The 24,621-nt window shown below is 41.8% G+C and overlaps 2 protein-coding genes across 2 annotated transcripts in view; one reads left to right on the top strand and one right to left on the bottom strand.

Annotated features, from left to right (window-relative positions):
• Window positions 1-24,621, top strand: part of LOC115797058 (high affinity immunoglobulin gamma Fc receptor I-like) — a 60,374-nt gene that overhangs the window by 10,145 nt on the left and 25,608 nt on the right. The gene's annotated exons all lie outside the window — the stretch shown is intronic.
• LOC115796956 (uncharacterized) lies at window positions 7,575-9,109 on the bottom strand. Its single transcript, XM_030753455.1, has 2 exons — window positions 7,769-9,109; window positions 7,575-7,653 (listed from the first exon to the last, which is right to left on the bottom strand). Exon 1 carries the CDS (start codon window positions 9,084-9,086, stop codon window positions 8,148-8,150), a length of 939 nt encoding a protein of 312 aa, XP_030609315.1. The 5' UTR covers window positions 9,087-9,109; the 3' UTR covers window positions 7,575-7,653; window positions 7,769-8,147.

The raw sequence follows: 24,621 nt of genomic DNA, 5'->3' as shown, positions 1-24,621 counted from the left end.
CAGAAATGGAGAACTTAAAACACTGGCGCACATAGATGTGCATGCCACACCTAAGCCAGCAGGTTATCCCATTTTATCAGAGTACGGGTATGAAAGGGATTGTTTCAATTGTGGAGGGCCCCCACCTGCACTGGAACAAGTGGCACAAATCTTCCCCATGCTCCAAGTCGCGAACCCAAACACCTCAACCTCCCACTATTTTGGTTTACCAACCTTGGACTGAAACTGAAATGCAAGAGGCCGTTAAAGACTTAACCCCACACAAAATTGACATAGAACAATGGGCAACAGGAATTTTGTCTCTCTCATTTGATAAATTTCCATAACAATTTTGGTGATTGTTGGTAGGATCCAGTAAGTTCTTCCACAAAGAAGTGACGAGTCACTGGCCAGCTGAAGAAAAAAAATGCTTCAGTCCTCCTGCATTTGCAAATTACGGAGGAACTCGAATTTTCACCCTTTGCTGGCCAGCTGCCTGGATTCAAGGACCCTGCCTTAGAGGCACGGCCATAACACATATCGAGTGAGAAAGATTCCAAATAATTTAAAATGGGAAAAAGTATGATTTAAAAGGTAAATCAAAAATTGCATCTGTCACTGTCAGAGCCGAATAGACATTGGGAGTCTGCTTAAAAGGGTAACACCCATCAGCGAATGGGTGGCACGCAGACTGGGTCGCGTGTAAAAGAGGTTAAAGACAAATTGTGTTGTTTAACCTAAGGTGATTAGGCCTCCTTGAACGTGTCCTTTTTTCTGTTTTCTTACCTGTGAGAGACGTCTCACTAGGAAAAAATGGAGATGGGAACGCAGGAGTAGAAAATTAATAGTTAAAGAAGTGTGCGTAGAGCGCGATCTTAGCAGAGTTTGAGCGGCAGAACAGCTGATGCCCTAATTAATGGAGTGGCGGTTTTGGGGCCACCTCCATTTGTTGTTACTTGTGATAACTCATCTCTCTATGCCCTTTTTGCAGGCAAATTTATAAGCGCTGAAAATCTCTGACCCAGATCTGGACTCCTGCCCTCCGATCAGACATCGTCCAGACCAGAATGATCGTCGGTAAACACGAGATCCACCACCTCCACCTCCTCATCGAGTTGCTGCTGCACCACAACCTGCAGACAAGCAGAACAGCTCCACCTCAGAAGAGCCCTCAACACTCCCGAGGGAGAGGACGAGGATGTGGAAGAAGACGGGGATGATTTTTTTTTCCAGGTGCATCGAGATGACAGATGTTACAACTGCAGCCTGACGGGTCACCGGTGAACTGAATGTCCACAACTGGTGAATGGAACGCGGACTAACCAGACTGTGTCACACTGATCGGAGAGGAGGACTTCAGACAAGTCAGACGAGGGCAAGTTACTTGATCAGCAGAGAAGGGAAGTGAGATGACACCCACACACACACACCACTCACTCATTACTGGCATCTAACACACACACACAGCACTAGCACAAACACCTGAACCACAAACAAAGAAGCAAATGATGGCCTTTTTAGGCCTGTGTAATTATTGCAGAGCATGGATCCCTTTGCGTGCAAGCAGTATGTGCAGCAGCACTCGCTATGTAGGCCTCCAGAGAACTGGTGCTTTTCCACTCACTTACACTTGAGGTGCTGCTCTTACAGAGTAAAATGACATTCTTATCTCCAGCCAGACACCGGAGCTGCATAGCGCTCCTGTTATCGCAACCACACATAACTATAGAGCACTGTACCACTCTAAACCCAGCCACTCTGCTACCAACGCCACATGACGGCGACCCTCATGACTACAAATTGCTGACGGAACAAAACAGCAAGCCCAGCTTAGACTTACAAGATGAACCACTGGCGAAAGGCAACGTTGTGTTTGTGGACGGCTCAAGCAGGAAAAATGATAAAGCAAAACAGAAACGGGCTACGCTATAGTCACCAATACCACCATAATCAAAGCTGAGAAACTGCCCTCACACCTCTCTGCTCAAGCAGCCGAGTTAATCGCATTAACCGAAGCATGCAAGCATCATGCAGGTAAAGAAGTCACGATTTACACTGACAGCCAGTATGCCGTTTCTGCCGTACGTTCGTTTGCAGCACAGTGGGCGAGAAGGGGAATGCTGACCTCTACAGGGAAGCCAGTAAAACATGCTGAACTGTTTAAAAAAACCTATTAACGGCCATAAAACTACCATCAGCCCTGGCCATTTGTAAATGCGCGGCACACAAAACAGGCACAGACTTGATAGCATTGGGAAACAGCTACGCTGACAAAGCAGCAAAGCTGGCCGCAAGTGGTAAATATGGCACCTCAACAATTACACAACAATTGTGGAACCCTTGTGACCCGAAGTGCTGCATGATATGCAGCAGCAAGCAAAATTGAAGTGGAACAACTTCCTAGGTCACTATTCAAAACAGCAGCCATATTGATACATGCTTTAACACATGTATCAACAGGGGGGGATAGTGAGTAAGACCTATAAGTATTGCTTAGTCGTAAAACCTAGGGGTACAGCTAAAAAAATCACTGTTCTTATCATCCGCAAGAGCGCAGGACTCGTTGAAAGAACGAATGGCACAGTAAAAAACAGACTAAGGAAATGTATGGCAGAAACGGGAAGGCCCTGGGTAGAATGCATAGACTTAGTAAAAACATACATGCATGTGACCCCCAACAACACAGGGATAACCCCCTATGAGGCATTGTTTGGCCGACCTTTTAGACTCCCGGTGTACACAGAATAACAACAAGCAGAGGAAGAGACAAACTTGAGTGATTGAATGAGAAAGTTGTTCCAAAGCAAAAATGTTGTTGATACAAATAAAGTGCCGGAAGGCTCTTCTGCTTCTCCACAGGAACATCCGGTGGCGGTGGGAGACTGGGTCGTAGTCAGAGTGATTAAGAAGAAGTGCTGGAACCAACCCCGGTGGGACGGACCCTACAAAGTACTACTGACCACGCCAGCTGTAGTCAAAATAGCAGAGAGATCCACGTGGATACACCTTAGCCATTGCAAAAGGATTGAGCCAACCAACGCTGTGTAGGGGACGGAAGTCGGGGTACAAAGGGGGGGGTGAGCCCTAGGCCACCTTCGTCTCAATCCCATGAAGAAAACAACTGAATCCCCCACTAAATAGGGATGGCTCATTCACATGCAATGACCACGTGGAACTGGATCTGCACCCTGGGCGCATTGATGACCATCGCGACTGCAACACAAGAGTTGAGCGCCTTGCGTGCAATGGTGATGCAGAATAGAGTGGTTTTGGACTTGCTGGCTGCCCCGCAAGGAGGAGTATACACCCTGCAGCAGTATATGGAACGGCAGACACCTGGAGGGAGTCAGGACTGGCTCTCTTGGCTGACTACTGGAGCTTGGTGGCAAGTTCTGCTGAAAGTCTTAGGGCCACCAGGGGTCATTCTGCTACTGTTTTGTTTATTTTTCAGTTGTATTGTTCCATCTTTAAGGAAAATGATGACGAATGTTTTCCTTTCAGCTTTCTATCAGTGTACCCTTGTGCAGGGTGGGCAGGAGGGTGAAACAGAAGACCAAATATGAAACCCCCATTGAAAATGGGAGACCAAGTGATGGGGGTGGATGTAAACTGGTTTTCAAACTAATGTTTAAAATTTGCAAATGTGTGTAGGTGTTTCCCCGAGTGAGACTGACTAGCAGTGGCTGCCGTGAGCGGCGGGGCCGTTGAGGAATTTTCCTGTCTTAAAAGAATAGAAAGTGACTTTGGGTCAAAAGAAGGATAGACAGCCGCATGACAGGTTTTTCACCTCAATCTCATTCAGGATTGTATGTGCTATGTTCATGATAAACAGGGAGGAAATGTTAGAATAGATAAACATGTAACTGTTTTTCTATGTATCATAATGTGTTCATCATAAACATGCACATGACCATCAGATTGTAAGCACAAAACATACTCATACACACCCGGACCCTCCAGGTGAGGAAAGCAGGTAACGCCTGTTACCCGACGTCACACACACATACACACACCCCCACACAGCCACGTGATGCTAAAATAAAAGAGCCGGCAGGAAGAAGGAGGTCAGACTCTCTTTCAGACACGCAAACGGGTGTGAGCTGACGGAGACTCTCCCTGCAGGTAAAAAGATCAACTACAGGTTTCTGTGTCTTTCTTTATTCAACGGTGGTCCGAACCTAACAGATGGAAGACAAAACATTTGAAAATTAAATGCCAGACATGTAAAGTATGTTACATATGATGCTACTGCATGATAATTTTTGAGCGAACAGTCACATAAAATACAAGCCTACATGTTTTTATGCAGCCTGATGGAAGCAAAAGTGTTTCTTGGACAGGTCACACAAAGAACAAATAAACCTGTAACACTGAGATTTACTGAAGAAGATGAAAAGAACCTTGAGGACACTTTGATCAGATGAGACCAAAATTAATTTGTTCAGCTGGGGTCCAGAACAGGACCATAAGTGGAGGTACAAGGAGCTGAGTGTTGGGGAGATGACATTTATAGGTGGCACCATGAATGCCTGTGGATATACCAGAACTCCCAAAGCCTGCCGAAGAGGAATATTGCAGCAGATTCTCAGGACACTTAAAAAAATCACACAAGAGTTTCTAAAGAAGAAAACTGAAAACTGTGACCTGCAAACACCTTTGTATATTATAGAGAACGGTAACAACATTTATGCTTGCAATAAACAGGAAAGGTAAAAACATCACCCAGCTGCTGCGGTCAGAGCCACAGGAGCTGTTTGAGGTGGGCGTGAAAGGAAAAGAAGAAGAGAGAGAATACAGACAGAAGAAGAAGAAATGCAGCTCGTCTTTGTTCACCTTTTATTATTTATGCAAAGTAGAACACTTTGAGATCAGAGAGCAGCAGGGTGGATGTGAGGATGGGGCACTCTTTGCTCTGCATGACGGGGTTATTGAGTAAGTAGATTCCTGACATGGTTTGAATGGCACTGATTCATGAACATGTTTCTCCTTTGTGAGACTTTCAGAGCATCACCTGTTTGACCTTCATCTGAGCGTCTTTGTGATTTTTATGATTAATAAATTTATCATTAATATTTGTTTTCATGTTTCAGCCTATCCACCAAATTATAATACATATGCAGTGACATTTTTTATGAGCATGAACTATTCATTTATAAAAGATGTTTTAGTTCATCTTTGATAATCTCAGATGAGGTTTCAGTTTTTGTTTCAGTGCTCAGTACACTCTGCTATGGAAATGATAAAGGTGAGGATTTTTTTTCTTTGCTTTCTTTTTATAAAATATGTATAATATTGTTCTCTAATTTCCCGTCTCCTGTACCACTCTAAATCACATCCTCACTCTGTTTCAGTTGATACAATTTATTTAAAGTTGAACTCAGTGAGCCTCTTTGAACAGAGGATCCACTTTCCAGAAAGTCATAAAAGTATCAGATTAGTTCACAAGAGTATGAAATTACATATTTACCTTTTCTGTGTGGTGTTGTTTAGATCTGTTTCTGTGTGGAAAATAAATGCTGAGTCTGAGCTTTAAAAAGTGTTTCAGATTTTGTTTTAATTACACTCACTGACTTTGTTTTTCTCTCTGCTGATGTGCTTGTTCAACTCAAAGTCAGCATCTTCATGAAAGCAAAGCAGACTTAAGCCAACTCCCAAAATAATGAGTCATTTATAGAAGAGAAATAAAAACAATATTTAATATGAGAGCATTTTATAAAGGCCTACAAATTTAAGTTGTTTACATGGTATTAAGACTCTGTGTACTCTGTGAGTGGAGTGATACCATCACACTGACTGTATCGTGTAAGTTGGAGATTTTTCATCCCAATTATCTAAATAAGGCCACTTATTACAACTTTGTAGTTTTTCTTTTTTGTTGTTGCTTGGTAAACTATTTTGTTTTAATTCTGGCAACAACTTAACCTTAAGAAGAGCTTTTTATTCACAGTGAAGAGAGCAAAACAAGTCAGAGCAACTTCTCTGCTGTGCAGCAAAAAATCTGTGATGGACAAAGTTAAAACTGATGTGAGCACGTAGGGCAGGTGTAAATATGATGCAGTCCTCCATCCAAGTGACAATCTAATCACCTTTTTCCTTTCAACTCAACAGCAGCAGGTAAACCCAGAGCCACACTGACAGCACAAAGCTCAATCATACCAGCAGGGGGCAGCGTGACACTGAGCTGCTCTGTGGAGGGCTCTGCTGGCTGGAAGTTTGACTGGTTCAGACGTGATTCAGTCTCTTCTGAAGCTCAGCTCATGAGAGGAAATGAAGCAAACAGAGATATTAGAGTCTCACAAGGAGGTCTGTACCACTGCAGAGGAGGGAGAGGAGATCCAGCTTTCTTCTCTGAGGACAGCAATGAAATCACTGTGGAGGAAACTGGTGAGTTTCATTCTTATATTTCTGATGATCATTATGTGATTTGTGCTAACTGCTAAGCTGAGGAAGACTTTAAACTTTGAATTTTTAAAATTAAAATTAAACAGGAATGTTGGGAGAGACATACAGATGCAGGAAAAGGCCACAGGTCAGACACAAACCTGGGCCGCAGGCACCACTGGCATGTGGCATGCATGGTCCCCTGCTCATCCGCTGAGCCAACCTGGCAACCCCCCAGTAAAAGTTTTAATGGTGATTACAGGAACAGGCACTGCTGTTTTGGACACTAGATCACTCCACCTGAGCTCACATCTTTGCTCTTTTGTGTGTAAACAGACTCCACGTTAAACTATAACAGCATTTTCACTACTGCTGTTGTGTTATCGGTTGTTTGGTTGGGAAAACTGGAGGCTGCATGGGCTTAATGTTGTAATACTCTTTATTCATGCGCATGTCCCTGAATACATTATTGCAGCTCATTTTTTAGTCACTAATGTGTGTAAAAGACTCACATGGTGAGCTCTACAGAGTTGTGCATTAAACTATTATAATTCAGTTACTCGGTAAATTGTTGCAGCCTTAGATAGCTCTATGAAAGCTTACAATTGTGATCAAAAGGTTTCATCACTCCTCATGGGCATGAATGCCATGGTAGTTTGGCGGCTTTAACAATTTCTTTGAACTGGCCAAGGCCTATTAACTTCTCATTAGTGATCATGATTGACTCCAACTGGTAGTTCCACTTTGCCAAGCTTTGGAAGAAAACCCAAATTGAGAGGAAATTTGTTTAGGATGTAGGAACAACCCAAGAACCACCAATGCTCATCTGCTGGAACACCAGCATCACTGCCCTCAGTGAAGTGAGTTTTACATCACCATGGACTGGGAGGGTGCTGATCAAGAAAGAAGCTCCTGCTTCAAAATCAACACCTTCAAGCTTGACTGACATTAGCAGCGGCTCACATGGACGAGCCAAATGCTTTCTAAAGATGGTCAGATCTTATGTTCAGATGAGAAAGATTGAGCTATTTGGCCACAATGACAAGAGTCTATCCAGAATTGTGCCTGAAGCTTCTTGCTGGCTACCAAAAGTGTCTGGTTGAGGGTGCAACTCACTAAGGGGCATTTAACCAAATTTTAGTGGCTGTGTATGTATTTGGGGCTGTATGTATAATTTTGATCCAGTGTGGATGCTGCAGGGTTCTTTCTTAATGTAGCACCCTCACGGATTAACGAGCGCACGACGTAGAATCATAAAACAGGGTTTATTCTTGTCTTCACAACCCGTGAGAACTGCTCACGACAGAAGAAAACAACAAAAAAATACCATATCAAAACTCATTCTTGTACTTTGTGTCAGTCAACGAAGATATTAATCACAGATAATAAAACATATAAGTACACAAACCTCGTGAACTGACATCCAGGAGGGGCTAAACAATCCTTAACGATCTTAGTTTTTTCTTCTCCACCTTCTTTCTCCCTTCTTTCTTCACTTATCAACTTTCCGCGTTTCTTTCTCTCTGTGTGGAGCTAACCAGCCGCCGCAGCCCGCATAGCATGTGCATCGGTACAGTGGGCTCGGGTGGAAACACAAGCTACAAACAATTGTACTTTCTATAGTCCACCACTAGGTGGTGCAAAAGAGCAAGTTTAAATATACAGCTCAACGAAAACTTAAATGTAAATACTGTTACACTCCCACCAATCACTTGTGATTTTAAAGGAACAAACTATTAACAATGAAATAATGAATTGCTTATGAATTAAGAAGTATGAACTATATTTTAGGCAGAGTGAGGCTGAGAATCTTCTGCTTCTATCAGAATGACTATCTTCTGAATTGGTCTCTCCAGATGAACAGGTTTGGAGGTACGTTTTCCTTCTTTGTCCAGAGTTGGATCACTTATCAACAATTTCACCTTCCTCACTCTTCCGTCCTTACCAGGGTAAACTTCAATGATCCTTGCCAACTTCCACTGGTTGCGTGGAGTTATCTCATCCTTCAGGAGGACAACATCATCGACCTTAGCATTTCTACGCTCTTTGGTCCACTTCTGTCTACTCTGGAGATTCAACAAATACTCTCTTTTCCACCTTGGCCAGAAAGTGTTGGTGAGGAGTTGAACACGACGCCACCTCTTACGGAGGTAAAGATCTTCCTTCACGAACCTTCCTGGAGGTGGGGAGACGATCGTGGACTTCATGGTTAGTATGTGGTTTGGTGTTAAAGGTTCTGGGTTTGATGGATCACACAGTTGGTCAGTAGTCAATGGTCTGCTATTGATAACTGCCATGACTTCATACAGGAACGTCCTTAGAGAGGAGCTGTCGAGTTGTTTGCCTGATTGTTCCAGGATTGATGTGAGTACACTCCTTATGGTGCGGATTTGTCTCTCCCAGACGCCACCCATGTGGCTTGACGCTGGGATGTTCATGAGAAACTCGCAGTCCAGTTTTCCCAGTTTTGCTTGATCCATTTCTTTAAATGCTTCAACAAACTCATTTCTGGTGCCTACAAAGTTCGTGCCTTGATCACACCTTATTTGTCGAACTGTACCTCTGATGGCTATGAATGCACGTAAAGAGTTGATGAGGGAATCTGTAGACAGATCATCAAGCATCTCGAGATGTACTGCTCTGGAGCACACGCAGGTGATTAGCAATCCATAGCGCTTTAACTCCTTGCGGCCTTCCTTGACAAAAAAGGGACCGAAGCAGTCCATCCCACAGTAGATGAATGGTGGTGCAGTTTCCATCCGGTCCTCCGGGAGGTCTGCCATCTTCTGCTGCTCTGTGGGTCTTCTGAACCTCCTGCATTTTACACATTTATAGATACAGGATGAAACAATCTTACTGCATCCAAGTATCCAAAATCCGTTAGCTCGAAGCTGATTCATAGTGATTCCTCGTCCTTGATGGTAAGTCTTCACGTGATAATGTTTGACGAGTAACGCAGTCACGTGACTGTTTCTTGGCAGGATCACAGGATGCTTGACATCAGGATGCAAGGCAGCATGCATCAAGCGTCCGCCTACCCGAAGAATGCCATGGTCGTCAAGAAATGGACATAACTTGTGTAGCTTGTTGACCCTGTCATTGGTCTGCATCACTTCATGATGTTGTAAGGTTTTTATTTCCTGAGCGAACGCCGCTTCTTGAACCATCCTTATTATTGTTACCTCTGCTTCCTTTCTCTCTTGCAGGGTGACAATGTCACATGACCTCTTGTGATCCTTCACTTCCTTGACATAGCGCTTGAGTCTGGCAACAGCCTTAATCATTCTCAACCAGTCTGAAAACTTGTGTAGCCGATCCAACAGTGACCTTTGTTCTTCTGCTTGTATCTTGTGGACTTGAACCTTCTTGACCTCTGGGTCACTGTTCGATAACTCTCCCACCTTGATTTCACCACTGGTTATGACCTTCTGCCAGAGAAGATCTGGACCTTTGAACCAGTTTGAGGCTACAAGTTGTTTTGCTGTAAGGCCTCTTGAGGCGTGATCTGCTGGATTATCTTCGGAGGTTACATACCACCATTGTGTTGACTCTGTACTTTGTTTGATGCGTTCCACACGGTTTGCAACAAATACATGAAACCTTCTGGCTTCATTACTGATGTATCCGAGTACCACCTTGGAGTCAGTCCAGTACCTTTCTTCTGAGATTTCCACTTCCAATTCCCTTTTCAGCATGTCACTGATGCGAACGGCAACAACGGCAGCCGACAACTCAAGCCGTGGAATAGTTGTGACTTTGGATGGTGGAACTCTCGATCTTCCCATCACCAAGGAGCAGTGAACTTCGCCGGATGGGCTTACTGCCCTCAGGTAAGTGCACATGCCATATCCAGATGCACTCGCATCAGAAAAATGATGAAGCTCATAGTGTTGTGGCTTGAAGTTCGGAGGGATGTAGCATCTGCGAATCTTTACCTCTGCAAGGTTTCCCAGTTCACGCAGCCAGGACTCCCACTGGGGACGAAGGCTATCAGGTAAGGCTTCATCCCAACTGAGCTTGTCTCGGCACATTTGTTGCAAAATTTGTTTTCCTAGCAAAATGAAAGGTGACACGAACCCAAATGGATCGAACACAGAGGCAACTGTAGATAATACTCCTCTTCGGGTGAGTGGATTTCCTTGACAACCACTCGGAACTGGAATTGATCTGATTCCACGCACCATTGTACGCCAAGTGCTCTTTCCATATGCACTGCCTCAAATGCTATATCAAGGTCCTTGGCAACCGCAGCACATTCTTCCTTTGGAAGCAAAGCTAAAACTCGGGTGCTGTTTGAGACAAACTTGTGCAGCCGAAGGTTGCCCGTGCTGCACAATTTGCGTGCTTCGTTGACAAGCTGTATTGCTTGATCTTCAGTGTCGACACTTGCTAGTCCATCATCAACATAGAAGTTGGTTTTGATGAACTTGATGGTTTCTTCGTTAAAACTTCCTTCTCCTTCAGCTGCAAGGTGCTTGAGACCATAGTTGGCGCAACCTGGAGACGATGCTGCACCGAATAGGTGTACCTTCATTCGGTAGACTGTGAATGGAGTTTCAAGGTCGCCGTTCTCCCACCACAAGAACCGTAGGTAATCTTGGTCGCAAGCACGCACGTGAAACTGGTGGAACATGCGTTCAATATCACACATGAAGGCCACTGGGCCTTTACGGAAGCGACACAAGACTCCGAGCAAGGTGTTTGTTAGTTCTGGACCAGTCAGAAGATGGTCATTTAGTGAAGTGCCTTGGAACTTAGCAGAGGCATCAAAGACGACGCGAATCCTTCCAGGTTTTTGTGGATGATACACCCCATGGTGTGGGATGTACCAAACTGGTCTTTTGTCAGTGTCTTGGTCTGGAACCTTTTCAGCATCCCCATGGGCTATTATCTCATCCATGAAATTCTTGTAATCCATGTAGTACTGCTTGTTCCTCTTCAGCCTCCTTTCTAAACATTTGAGACGATGAATAGCACATGCCTTGTTATCTGGCAGGTTAGGCCTTTCGCTCTTGAATGGGAGTGGCATCTCAAAATGACCATCCTCCTTGTGCCTAATGCCCTTCTTTATCTTTGTTAGAAATCTGAGATCTTCTTGAGAGACCTTTACATTTTCTGAAGCCTTCTCAACAAAGTCAGATTCCAACATTTTTAGGACCTCTGTAGAAGAGACCGTTTCCCTTATCTGAGTTCTGTAAACATAGTGGACCTTGTTGGTGATGTTTGAATAGGGTTGAACATCAGGCACCACTTGCTTCACAACGACTTGATGACTCACTCCAAAGCCATCTCCATAATCGAGACATGGATTGCCATAACCCACAATACTCCACCCCAGATCAGTCCTTTGTGCGAATGGCTGGGTTTCATTTCCTGACACAACTTCACGAGGAACAAGTGCTTGGGGGCAGTTGTAGCCAATCAGCAGGCCAATATCACAGCTTTGTATTGGAGCAAGCTCATCTGCAATGCATTCAAGATGAGGCCATGCCTTGGCTGTTTGAGGGGTTGGAATGTGATCTCGATTTGCAGGTATGAAGTCTCTTGCATACGTTACAGGTAGGGAAATTGTCTTATTTGAGTAAAACCCTCTTACTTGTAGACCTGAGAGCTTGAAACAGGACACAACTGTGTTTCTTGAAGACATGGTGGTAAGCCTTAGCTGAGCTGATTCGCCTTTTATATGCAGAGCTCGTGCCGTTTCTTCAAGAATAAAGGTCGTGTCGCTCTGCGTATCAAGAAGCGCGTACACGAGAACTTCGCGCTCTGGCTCACCTTCAGCTGACACCCATACTGGAACAATGGAGGAGGTGTGAGTGTCATCAACATTCTGTGCGACTCTGTTAGATGTTGCTTCACTTGTTGTTGGTGTGAAACTGTTGTCTTGTGAAGCGTCTGGGTTTCTTTGTCTTGTGCTGTCACTGTTGGTTTGATTTCTCATTGTTCTTTCTTTTCTGGTACGATTGTCATGAAGACATGTTGGATGTTTTTTATCACATGTATCACATGTTGCTCTGCTCTCACAATCCTTAGAATGGTGACCAGACTTCAGGCAGCCAAAACATAACTGCTTGTCTCGAGCAAAGTTTAACCTCTCATCAATGCTTTCACTCATGAACTTCCTACACTTAAGCAGGCTGTGACCTGACTTCTCACAGTACATACAACTAGTACTGACAGATCTTTCATTTGAGTTAGTTGCCAGTACCTTCGCTCCATGGCTTCTGTTCTTTGGTGTTTTTGCTCCTTCAATTTCACTTGATTTCAGAGTGAAAAGAGATGTTATGGGATTACAGGCAATTTTGGCTTCTCGTGAGATGAAATCCACAAATTGGCTGAAGGTTGGAAAGGTGTGGCTCTCCTCTTGCACTTCCATAACCTTTCTGTTCCACCGTGAAATGAGCCAATCTGGGAGTTTTGCAAGCATCCTTTGGTTTTCATTGCAGTCATTGAGCACTTCAAGGCCCTTCATTTGTGACATGGCAGTCTTGCAGCAGCAGAGGAAGTCAGCAAACGCTTGAAGTTCCATACTGCTCTTAGAGCTTATCTTGGGCCATGCATCAAGTTTATCTCTATAGGCCTTGGCTACAAGGAAGGGATTGCCATACCTCTCTTCGAGAACTGTCCATGCTGCATAATATGCTGACTCTGTGCCAAGCGGAAAGTATCCTTCTATTGCCTTCCTTGCAGGTCCACTTACATACTTTCTCAGGTAATAAGTCTTCTCTTCAACTGGTATATTTTTTCTGCCGATTAGAGTCTGAAAGGAAATCTTCCAATCATTATATCTAATAGGATCACCGCTGAATATTGTTGGCTCTGGTGCTGGAAGACGACTTACACTGAGAGATTCTGCAAATGCCTTGACCAGGTCTGTTGTATTCACTTCTTGTTGGAGTGTCACATTTTGTGGGGAAGGACACCGGTTGAAATGTGAGTCATTGTTTCCAGACTTGACTTCATGTTTCTTGTCAGAGCTGTGATGAAGTAGGCTGTATATTTCTTCATCTGAGCATTCACCTTGTTCATACACCTGTTGTCGAGCCCTTGCTGCATTTAGCCTTTTTACTGTCTCAAGTCGCTCCACTTCTCTGCGCTTAGCTTCTAGAGCTCTCTGTCTTTGTGCTATTTCTGTTTCTTGTCTTTCAATTTCCTTCATATGAGTTTCTTGTTCAAGCAGAACTTGCAGCGCAGCTTCATTTGCTGCAACTTCAGCAGCTGCATCTTGTCTTTTATCCGAGAGCCTGCTGGAGTGTCTAGTGGAAACTCTTGAACGAGAGGAGAGCTTAGTGTTGTCTGACCTTACACTTATCCTGTCTGAGGCTACTAACTTAGATATAGACTCAGTCTCCCTCAAGCATTCATCTCCTTGAACTTCAGCTCTACTTGGGCACCTTGCTAGTGCTCCGATAATTGTCTTTGTTATGGCTTCACACGCGTCCATTCTCCGTCTTGTATCATTATCTGGAGATTCAATGTGTCTCAACTCTACATAGGCAGCATTCACATCTTTAGAAGCACTTGAAACCTTGGAGACATGTTCCTGTAGCAGACCCTTTGAGCACTGACCATCTATGGCTCCTTTGGCATCCTTAACAACAGCTTTCCACTTCTCATAGCGCACACTGAAACGATATGCAGCCTTCCTTTTGTGCTCATCGTGCAGTTCTTGGCCCTTTTCCGTCAGCGTACGGACTCTTTGGCTCCTTTGTGCCCTTTGTGAGGTAGTAGAGACATCATCAGCTGTGCCTTTTGCTGCTTGTAATTCTTCATCTGCAGGAAGTTGTTCCACGTCACCATCTTCATTAACTTCTGGATTAGCCTCGAACTCTGCCATTGTTGGAGTTTATTTTATTATTTACTCTTAAATTAACCTTAAGTGCAGGATTGACTACAGCAGCCTGAATTTGATTTGGTAAGGAGGAGTAAATGAATATTGGTCTTATTTGAACTGACTGTTGTGATCTTAAAACACAGTAATTATTGCAACTCTTTAAATCACGTCTTTACCAAGCCATTAATATTGTATCTTCTGGCACTTACTTAAACACAGTGAATGCACATTGCACAGATTACTTATCACAACATCAAATTAATACTATATAAATATCAGTCACTCAAGCGGTAGAAATGTAACAATGAGAAAATATTCAAGTCCTTTGCTTTGCTCCTCAATACTGAGAAGCTGGTTTTAATTCCTTTAACAGTCAATTTTTTGTAAGTAACTCAAGTAAGTCCTTTAACTGGGGCGACATTTATTTTGGGGGCCCCTGAACCTTCCTGCGATGGCTGTGTCCTTGTTGTGCATAGCCGTGACTGACCGTGGCGCCTCTGCTACTTGTTGTCGGCACCGTCCTTTCATCTACCAGCGCGGAGCAGAAGAGTTCTCACTGTAGCACCCTCACGGATTAACGAGCGCACGACGTAGAATCATAAAACAGGGTTTATTCTTGTCTTCACAACCCGTGAGAACTGCTCACGACAGAAGAAAACAACAAAAAAATACCATATCAAAACTCATTCTTGTACTTTGTGTCAGTCAACGAAGATATTAATCACAGATAATAAAACATATAAGTACACAAACCTCGTGAACTGACATCCAGGAGGGGCTAAACAATCCTTAACGATCTTAGTTTTTTCTTCTCCACCTTCTTTCTCCCTTCTTTCTTCACTTATCAACTTTCCGCGTTTCTTTCTCTCTGTGTGGAGCTAACCAGCCGCCGCAGCCCGCATAGCATGTGCATCGGTACAGTGGGCTCGGGTGGAAACACAAGCTACAAACAATTGTACTTTCTATAGTCCACCACTAGGTGGTGCAAAAGAGCAAGTTTAAATATACAGCTCAACGAAAACTTAAATGTAAATACTGTTACACTTAAACTTCTCCCAACAGGTGAAGCAAAGAATGAAGGCACAGACGATGTTCTTAGCATGTCATTTATTTTGTCACCTCTCAAAGTGTAAAACAAGGAGTATTTACAAATAAATAAATAAATAAATAAAAATTGACAAAAACTAAAAGTGGGGAAAAACACTATATATACTCTATATAGAAGGTCAAAGTTACTGAACTGAGTTCCTTCATAACTCAGCAGCCTTTTAGTGGCCATACACAAATTACCCTTGCTGTAACAGCCTCCCTTTAAACCAGTTGCTCCTCCCACTAGGTATGATGCTTACCCTCAGAAATACACGTTATTGCCAAAAGTACTCACTCACCCATCCAGCTCATTAAATCCAGGTGTTCCAGTCACTTCCATGGTCACAGGTGTATAAAACCAGCACCTAGGCATGCAGACTGCGTCTACAAACATTTGTGAAAGAATGGGTCGCTCTCAGGAGCTCAGTGAATTCTAGCGTGGCAGTGTGGTAGGATGCAATACATTCAGTCATGAAATTTCCTCACTACTAAATATTTTACAGTCAGCTCTTAGTGGTATTATAACAAAGAGGAAGCCATTGGGAACAATGGGAACTCACTTTGTGATTCATGATTCACATTCAGGAAGATTTGACTCATTAACTTTGGTGATTCAGGAACCGACCAGCTCTAGAAAATATTTCTTTTAACACGTTTGCCTGGTAAAACATTACATTCATTACAGACCCAGAAAGCTGCTCTGCATTCTTGGAGTTACATGTGAAACAATTATTATTACTGAGCTGTGACTATTAACAGTAACTCAGCAAAGCTTCTCTGCTATAGCTGTAAGAGAGCCATCATCAACCAGTGAAGGCTGAGATTAGATCTGATTATAAATGGTTATACTGGGGACAGGTACTGTTCCTAGTAGTAATCAATCACTAGTTAATAGTTACCAAAACTGTTTGCAAAAAAATCTTTTTTTATTTCATAATATTGTTTTGCAACACCAGGTTAAAATATAATAGAATCAATAAAAGTCTTCAAATAGAAACAACAACCAATGAAAAGAGCAGCGAGAAAATAATGAGAGTGAACAATTAATTACTTTCCAACAGAACCTGTCCTCACTGTGTCTCCATCATGGCTGAGTCCTGGAGCCTCAGTAACTCTGAACTGTGAGGTTGAACATCCGTCTGCAGGATGGAGCTTCTACTGGTATAAAGCTGTTCCTGATCTATCAGAGAAATCCTACAGTTATGAGCTGCTACCTGATGGGACTGCACAGGACTCCTACATCATTGATGGACAGACACACACAGCAGGATATGTGTGTAGAGCAGGGTTATAATAGTTTTGGATTTTAAATTATCGTTCAGCTTTAGTTAGTTTTTACTTTTTTTCTCTAATTCAGTTAGTTTTAGTTAGTTTTCAGAGTGGTTTTTCTCGTTTTTATTAGTTTTTATTTTTGGTTTCATGCTTAGTTTCAGTTAGTTTCAGTATTAGTTTTAGTATTTTCATACCTAATCAGGTGCAAGATTCAAGGCGCAAAAGTGACTATTGTGTAATGAAAACTTGACAAAAGATACCGTTTAAAGAAATATATTCAATAACCAACTGTTCATGAGACGTGCTGAATGTGTGTAATATTAAGGACACACATGAACATCAACAGGGAGAAACAAAGAAAAACATGAATTCCCAAACTCAATAAACTCCACAATAAAGTTCAGCATCAGTGCAGTAGATTAACAACACCTACATGTGGTGTTTGACAAAAACAAACTCTTTGAAGGAGTCAAAGCTCAAATCCAGCTGCATCCTGATGTTCTCACCACCTGAAGCTGCTTCTGTTTTGGAGCTAGCTTGGTTAGATGCTCGCTAATTAAACTTGCAGGGTCTTTGTGGCCTCTGTACACAACCTACAGAAATTGCCGACCTCATGTCCACATTTATGCTTGTGTAGCTGGATTGTGTGTGTTAATTACCTTGTGGTCGTGTGCAGGTGTTTTATATGCGGCGCAGGCTGGGACTTCTTTTTTGGTCCTCGCTCTTTGTGCTCAGTTTGTTGGCTGCAAACATAATTGTCCCATTTTTTTTCACTTTCTTCATTCCTTCATGTCCATCCTGATAGTTTCAGCAGTCTCCTACCAGGAATTTGCTGACAGTTGTGAGTCCTTATATTGATGCTTTGATTATTATTCCTGATTGTTATTCTGTCACTGATAAAGTAGCCGGAAACGCACAAGGACGCAACAGTTTAGTCACAACGTTCTGGGCTGCATGGACCCGACAAGCAGTCCCGTTTCTCCAGAGGCGCAGGCCAGGTTACCTCGTAGGATCAGAGCGGTTTCTGTAGCCGTTGTGCTTCTCAGGTGGATTTTGATGTTGCTGGTTTTTCCTGACTGAGAAATGTTCCGCACATTTTTTATCATCCACAACAAGACTTTCGATTCTATCTGTGCTCTTGTACTCAAAGAACCTCCATACGGGACTCTTTCTCGGCAGACCGCAGCCATTACTTTACGGACCAGCGCGGTGAGCACGCACATGCACACGCACTCACACAGTTGTCTGATGGCGCTCCCAGCTTAAACTCGGAGAGCGGAAAAAATGATTTCATATCAATCCACAAGACTTAAAAAAAAAAAAAAAAAAAAAAAAAAAAGTAAATGAAAGTCAGTTTATCGATAACTTCAGTTCGTTTTAGTTAGTTTTGTAAACTCACAATTCAGTTTTAATTAGTTATCGTTTTTTTCCTTTTAATTATAGTTTTTATTTATTTCAGTTAACGACAATGTTTTTTTCAATTTCAGTTTTCGTTATTTCATTCGTTTTCTTTAACTATAATAACCCTGCTGTAGAGCTGGAAGAGGAGACCCAGAGTATCACACTGATCACAGTGAACCAAAGTTTGTCTGGTCTGCAGCTCAGTTTGTTTCTCTCTGTCCTTTCAAAAAGCTGATGTTATGTCATCATTTTTATCCATCAAGTTTTTACTAAAATTCAGCTCATTAAAATCTAACTCAGAAGGCAGGTTAACAACTCTGACAAAGGTAAAAAGATAATGGATTCTCATTTAACAAATAACAGATGATAAAATTGTTTATTTAGAATGTACAAAAAATTTAAAACAACACAAAATAATGTTGGGCACCACGGTGGCGCGGTGGTTAGCACTGCTGCCTCACAGTTAGAATACCATCTGGAAGGGTTTGATTCCACCTTGGCCCAGGCCTCTCCCTCTCTCTGTGTGGAGTTTGCATGTTCTCCCTGTGCTTGTGTGGGTTTCCTCCCACATTCCAAAGACATGCACTTACTGGGGTTAGGTTAACTGGCTACTCTAAATTACCCATAGGTGTGAATAAGAGTGTGAAAGGTTGTCTGTCTCTCTGTGTTAGCCCTGTGACAGGCTGGCGACCTGTTCAGGGTGTACCCTGCCTCTCGCCCTATGACAGCTGGGATAGGCTCCAGCTCCCCTGTGACCCTGAACAGGATAAGCGAATGGATGGACAAAATAATGTTATTTGGTTTTCAAGCACGTTTTGCAGTTTGTTGAAATATTAGCTCTGATCTGCAGGAAGCAAATGAACATTTTCACTGTGATATTTTAATCCTAACATCTGTGAGCTTTGTCTCCTCCCTGCATGTTTCCAGATGTTCATTCAGCAGCGTCTCTCACAGTGAGTCCTGACAGAGTGCAACACTTCACCTCTGACTCTGTCTCACTGACCTGTGAGGGAAACTCTGCTGAGTGGAGAGTGAAGAAGTTCACTGAGGACGGCCGACTGAACTCTGACTGTAGGACAATGACTGGATCCACATGTAAAATCAGTTACATGTTAAAGTCACATACTGCAGTGTACTGGTGTGAGTCTGGATCAGGAGAGTTCAGCAGTGCAGTCAACATCACTTTACAGGGTATGTTATTATACATTTTCTTCTTGCATTTTAATGATTTAGACATCACATGAGCATTAGTCCCAGCTTTGCTGTACATGAAGTAATTTTATGTGGCAACACAGACAAAAATGTGAATTTCTGACAATTTTAGGCATCTCACCAAAGAACCATTTTACCTGCACTGTGCACAGCTCCATGAACTACTCTGCCCCACCTCTCCTCCTGCAGCTGTGCTCAAACCACACCTCACTGCTACAGCAGCCTCATATAAAAATGAATATAATAATCTAATTTAGTCAGCTGCTTGTTAAACATGTGCAGAGCTTCGTTATAAAGAATGAAAACATGGCACCAAAAAAAATTGAAACAAATCACAAATTACAAAGTTCAGATCTTGAATCTTTTGGGGAATCATTTAAATAATGAAGAACTTTTTGATTTGCAGTCACAGTGAAAACTTCCACCATCACATTTTCCAAAGAGAACTCAGTCACAGATTTTTCCTTATTATGCTGAGTTTTTGGTTTAGGAAAGTTTTTTGTGATCTGAACTGTGCAGCACATTTACTGAGGAGGCTGTATAGCACTACTGTGACTTAATGAATGGAGCATTTGTTGTGCTTCATTCCTGCTGCAGCAACAATAACCCAGACCTTAAGAGGAGAAGATTTCATGTCACAATTCCAAACAAGTGCTATAGAAATGATTTGATAAAAATAGGACACATACAGAAGTTTTTAAATATTCAAGATCAGATATTAGATCTTCATGATGAAAAGCATTTGTTCAATCTGTTCTTATTATTGTGTGTCAGCTGTTTCTAAAAGTCTGCATCAGCTGATCTGACTGAAACAATTGTGTTTGATTGTGTCACAGATGATCCTGATGCTCCTATCCTGGTGAGTCCTGTTCATCCTGTGACTGAAGGAGCTTCTGTTAGTCTGAGCTGCAGTTTGAGGACACAAAAAATACTTTCCAATGTGTTTTTCTACCACAATGACAAACTTATTCAAAATGATACCCGAGAGGAGCTGAAGATCTCTGCAGTGTCAAAGTCTGATGAAGGTTTCTACAAGTGTGAATACTCAGGAAGAGAGTCACCACAGAGCTGGATGTTAGTTAAAGGTGAGCAGGATCAAAGCATTTGATGAATTTTTGTAAATATTTTGATGACTGAGAAGGAAAATATCCAATATAATTACAGTTTATTAATAATTGTGTGTTGTTACAGTAACTGTGTCAGCAGCTGACAGCTCTTCGTGGCTGATTGTTGGACTGGTTTGTGGAGTCTCTCTCCTCATTATTCTCCTGCTCTTGTTGGATCGCTGCAGACAGTCCAAGTGTTAAATCTCATGGTTTGCTACCCTTTATGAATCAATCACACATGTGGAACAAACTGAAAATGGTAAAGCACATATTTTGAAAAGTTCAGAGTAGTTAATAGTGAAACAGCCTTTTGATTTAGGCATACTAAATATATTGGATATGTTTACAATCCTCTAACTATTTTTTTTTTTTTTTGTTGCATTTCAGTTGCAGATGAACCCCAGAATGTCACATATTCCCTGATTGAGGTTAAAAACTTTGGAAACAAGAGTGAGTGTGCAAAACACATGCAATGTAAAAAAAAATCTATAGTTTAGAGAAGTTTCGCAGTGCTAAAATGTTTTAATTCTTTTTTTTTTTTTTTTTTTTTTTTTAACAGGGAAGCATCATAAACCAGAGGACAGTGTTATTTATGCTGAGGTGAAGGTGGAAGCTGCAGGTACGTCACAACAGCCTCATTCACTGTTTGTACTTGAATGTGTCATCATCATACTGCAGGTAATTATAGGTCAACATGGAGTTTAGTTACTTACCAAACTTAGCTGCTACATACGACCACTGCACTGTTCTTACCAACTCTGAAATACATTTATTCAAAACATTTACCTGCAGCATCTCACTTTCATCATACACATTAAGGGTCGCAGTCATTTAGGTTTTTGTGGGTTTAGTCAGTTGTTCAGCTGGATTTACTGAATCACAGAAACTACAGATTCTGACCCAAACCACAGTCACAAAACACACACAAATAAGACACAATAGCAACACTGATTTTCATTTTCATTTTCATTCCTTTCACTGTGTTGTTGTTGTAAAAAGTTTGAATCCACCTCTAAGTCCAGAAGCATCAACAGCTTTGTGTCATAAACCTGCTGAACAAATGTGTCCTGAGGTCTGATCTTCTCTTTCAGAGGACAGGCTGATGTATGCTGAGGTCAACAAAAAACAAAAGAACAACAAGAAGAAAACAGGTGAGTAAAGTCTGCATCACCTCCACTGAATATTCTTCAGTATGTTTATTTTGTAGTTTCTATTTATGTATTCATAATTCATCTATTGCAGTGTAGTATCAGCACATAGAAAGTTTGGGGTGGGGGGTATGTGATCTGCTGAGTGTCCTTTGAGCTGCATTAGTGGAGACATCAGTTGTCCTCCTCCTGGATAATTATATTATTGTGTTTATGATCTTACAGTCAGTTGTTTTAAATGATCTTTTCATCCACAGGAACATCGAGTCCTGCAGCTGATGCAGACGTTTATTCTGAAGTCCAATCAGGAAGCTCTCTCTGTAATTATGCTGCCATGCAGGCTGATTTATTCTTCACATTATTAAACGGCTTCAGCCCAGAATATCTTTACATGCTGGAAATCACTTTGTCTGTTTGTGGTTGTCTTACAGGTCAGTGAGGAGAGCTGCAGCAGCAAAGCCAAAAGAAGCATTTGATGAAGCCGCTCTGGCTCCTCTGCTCCACAAATATCACACATGATCTTTTTGGTTTTTTTTGTTTGTTTTATGGTTAGAAGATAATATTAAATAATCATATAGATTATTATTATTTAATATAATCACATTGAAACGAACAGTATGATTACAAAGAGTGATATTATTTCCTTATTTCCTTAATTCTACTCTTATAGAATTTGAAATCTATGTTCTACATAGTTATGTTTTTCTAGCCATTGTTAAAGCTTTTGTATTTTTTGTACTTTATATGTATTTTATTAGCCTCGAGTCTTCTGTTCAGCAGACGTTTTATGTTCTCAGCAAACTTCACACAGCAGAGAGGAAACAAGGAATTCAAGGAGCTCAGTGGGAATTTCATCAGCAGCTGTTTTCATGATTGTTATTTATACAAAATAAATATAAATACAGCTTCAATTCTGTAAATGTTGGGATGCTGTGCAAAATGTAAACAAAAACAGAGTGATTTGCAAATCTCATAAACTCATATCTTATTCACAAGAGAACATAAAAAACATATCAAATGATTAAACTGAGATATTTTATTATTTCATGAAAAAAGTTCATTAGTACATTTTGAATTTGATGGCAGCTACAGAGTCTCAAAAAAGTTGAGATGGGCGCACCAAAAATCTCGAAAAGTAAGTAGCTCTAAAAGTAAACAGCTGGAGAAACAATTTGCAGCTTAATTAGGTTAATGGGCAAGAGGTCAGAAACGTGACTGGGGATAAAATATCTCAGAGAGTTTCTAAGAAGTAAAGACGGGCAGAAGTTCAATCTGCAAACAAATGTCCGCATTTCATGTGAAAAATTTCAGGATAATGTTCCACAATGTAAAAGTGTGAAGGCTTTGAATATTTCAGTACAAAATCTTCAGAGAATCTGGATAAATGATTTTCTGCGATGTTCTGTGGTGCATTGTGGTTGAATGAGTCTTTTGCTGAACATGCTGAACCTACAGTACGGCTGATCAGCATAAGCACAAGTTTTGAAAACTCTGGGGGCATCAGGGCCCACAGACTTGCCTGGGTGAAGTCTCATCAGTTGTCTAATGATTTGAAAGGTGGCTAAATTGGAAGGAGTGGTGGTCCCGATAGATTGCATATAGGTCAGTGTGGAATTGTCAACCTTTTGGAAGCGAAGGTGAACTTTGCTTGAATAGCCAACAACAACATTCATAATATGAACTGGGTGAAGACCATTAAAGACCAACCAGTGTTCAGAGAAGCACCGTTGGCACAGGAACATTCTAAAATTGTTGTTGTAAAAACTAAGTACAACAATACACATTGCACCTATAAGGCAACTATACCAAACTCAAGGTTGGAAGCATCAGCTTTCTAATATAACACACTGGCTGTGTCCAAATTCACGGGCTGCATCCTTCAAAGGATGCATTTGAAGGGAGATTAAATGAAGGCTGTCCAAATTCAAAGGTGCCTCCAAATGCAGCCTACAAATACGTCCTCCTTTTCCTGAAGGCCAGGTCGGGTGTATCCTTTGTGCCCCACCCTATCCCAACTCAAACTCAACTGCAGCAATGGTGGAGGACAGCAGCCAAAAATTTGAAATATTGCTGTTTTTTGACACAAAATAAGACATTTTTAGTCAGGAATGTATTTATGTAAACCTCAAATATCTGCTGAATTTATCAAGATATTATTTTTTAACAGCCAACATACCTCGCCAGTTGTCTGCTGACTGGGCGGTTGAAGCTCACTATACCCTGAGTGAACACCTGACTCCTGACACAAAAGTCCCTCTGCGTTTCGCCGCTGAGTTTGGACCATTAGTATTTTAAGGATGTTCAGAAATTAAACTTGTCATACCTGTGATGTCTGTGAAAACCCTAGAAGGTTATCTATAGATCATGAAGTATGCATGTCGCGTAGCAGGTTGCAAGTCTCAATTAAAAGGTGCTTTCAAATGTCTTGTTTACTGTCACCGTCAGCTTTTATCTTCTCTGTCACAATGTGAGGCTTTGCTGGGACCTTTATAGCACCACATGAAAAGTACAAAGTTAATGTAATCCTGATTATAGTCTCTTCAAGACACTGAGGAAAGTGTTCCCTTCATATGGTCCTTCACTGTTAGTTATTCTGTAAAGTTCTTGTTGCTGCATCTCCCTGTTTCAAATGATTTACTGCCCTTTAAATATAAAGACATTTTCCATATTGCAGAAAATTTCCATATTTTTACATGATGGTAAATTCATTTTTTATTGTGACGACTTCATCTGCTTGGCTGGGTGTTAAATATTTCATTTCTGATGGCCATATGGAGCGTGGAAGAGTGAGGACCCAAGTGCAGGATGCAGAGGCTGAGTGTGTTACCTTAAAGGTGCAGTTTTACTGCGGGCTGAAAAATCCATTAAAAGGAGAACTGAGGAATCTAAACAACTAAACATAACAGGAATATGCTAAAAGCCACAGAAACTAAGCACTTGGAGACACCAGGGCAGATGAACAAACTGACAAAGGATGAGGGGAGGCACATATACAGGAGGGTGCTTAGGGAAGTGTAGACACCTTCAGTCCACATGCTGGACTGATGAAAAAAAACGAAAACATTATGTCACAAGCTGTGTAACTAAATGCATTAATAATCTGTAACAGGCATTTCAGTACTTCCCCCATGTTTTGAGGTATTTTTAGGTTTCATTTTTAAAGTATCACAACCAAACCTTGAATATTAGTAGGTACTGA

The sequence above is a fragment of the Archocentrus centrarchus genome, chromosome 18 (assembly GCF_007364275.1).
Source record: "Archocentrus centrarchus isolate MPI-CPG fArcCen1 chromosome 18, fArcCen1, whole genome shotgun sequence".
Taxonomy (NCBI): domain Eukaryota; kingdom Metazoa; phylum Chordata; class Actinopteri; order Cichliformes; family Cichlidae; genus Archocentrus; species Archocentrus centrarchus.
The sequence above is the reverse complement of the archived record's forward strand: the minus strand, read 5'-3'. Positions and strand labels throughout refer to the sequence as shown.

Excerpts from the sequence above, each read along its gene's own strand:
- LOC115796956 (XM_030753455.1), bottom strand. The coding sequence starts at position 9,086 with ATGGACTGCTTCGGTCCCTTTTTTGTCAAGGAAGGCCGCAAGGAGTTA.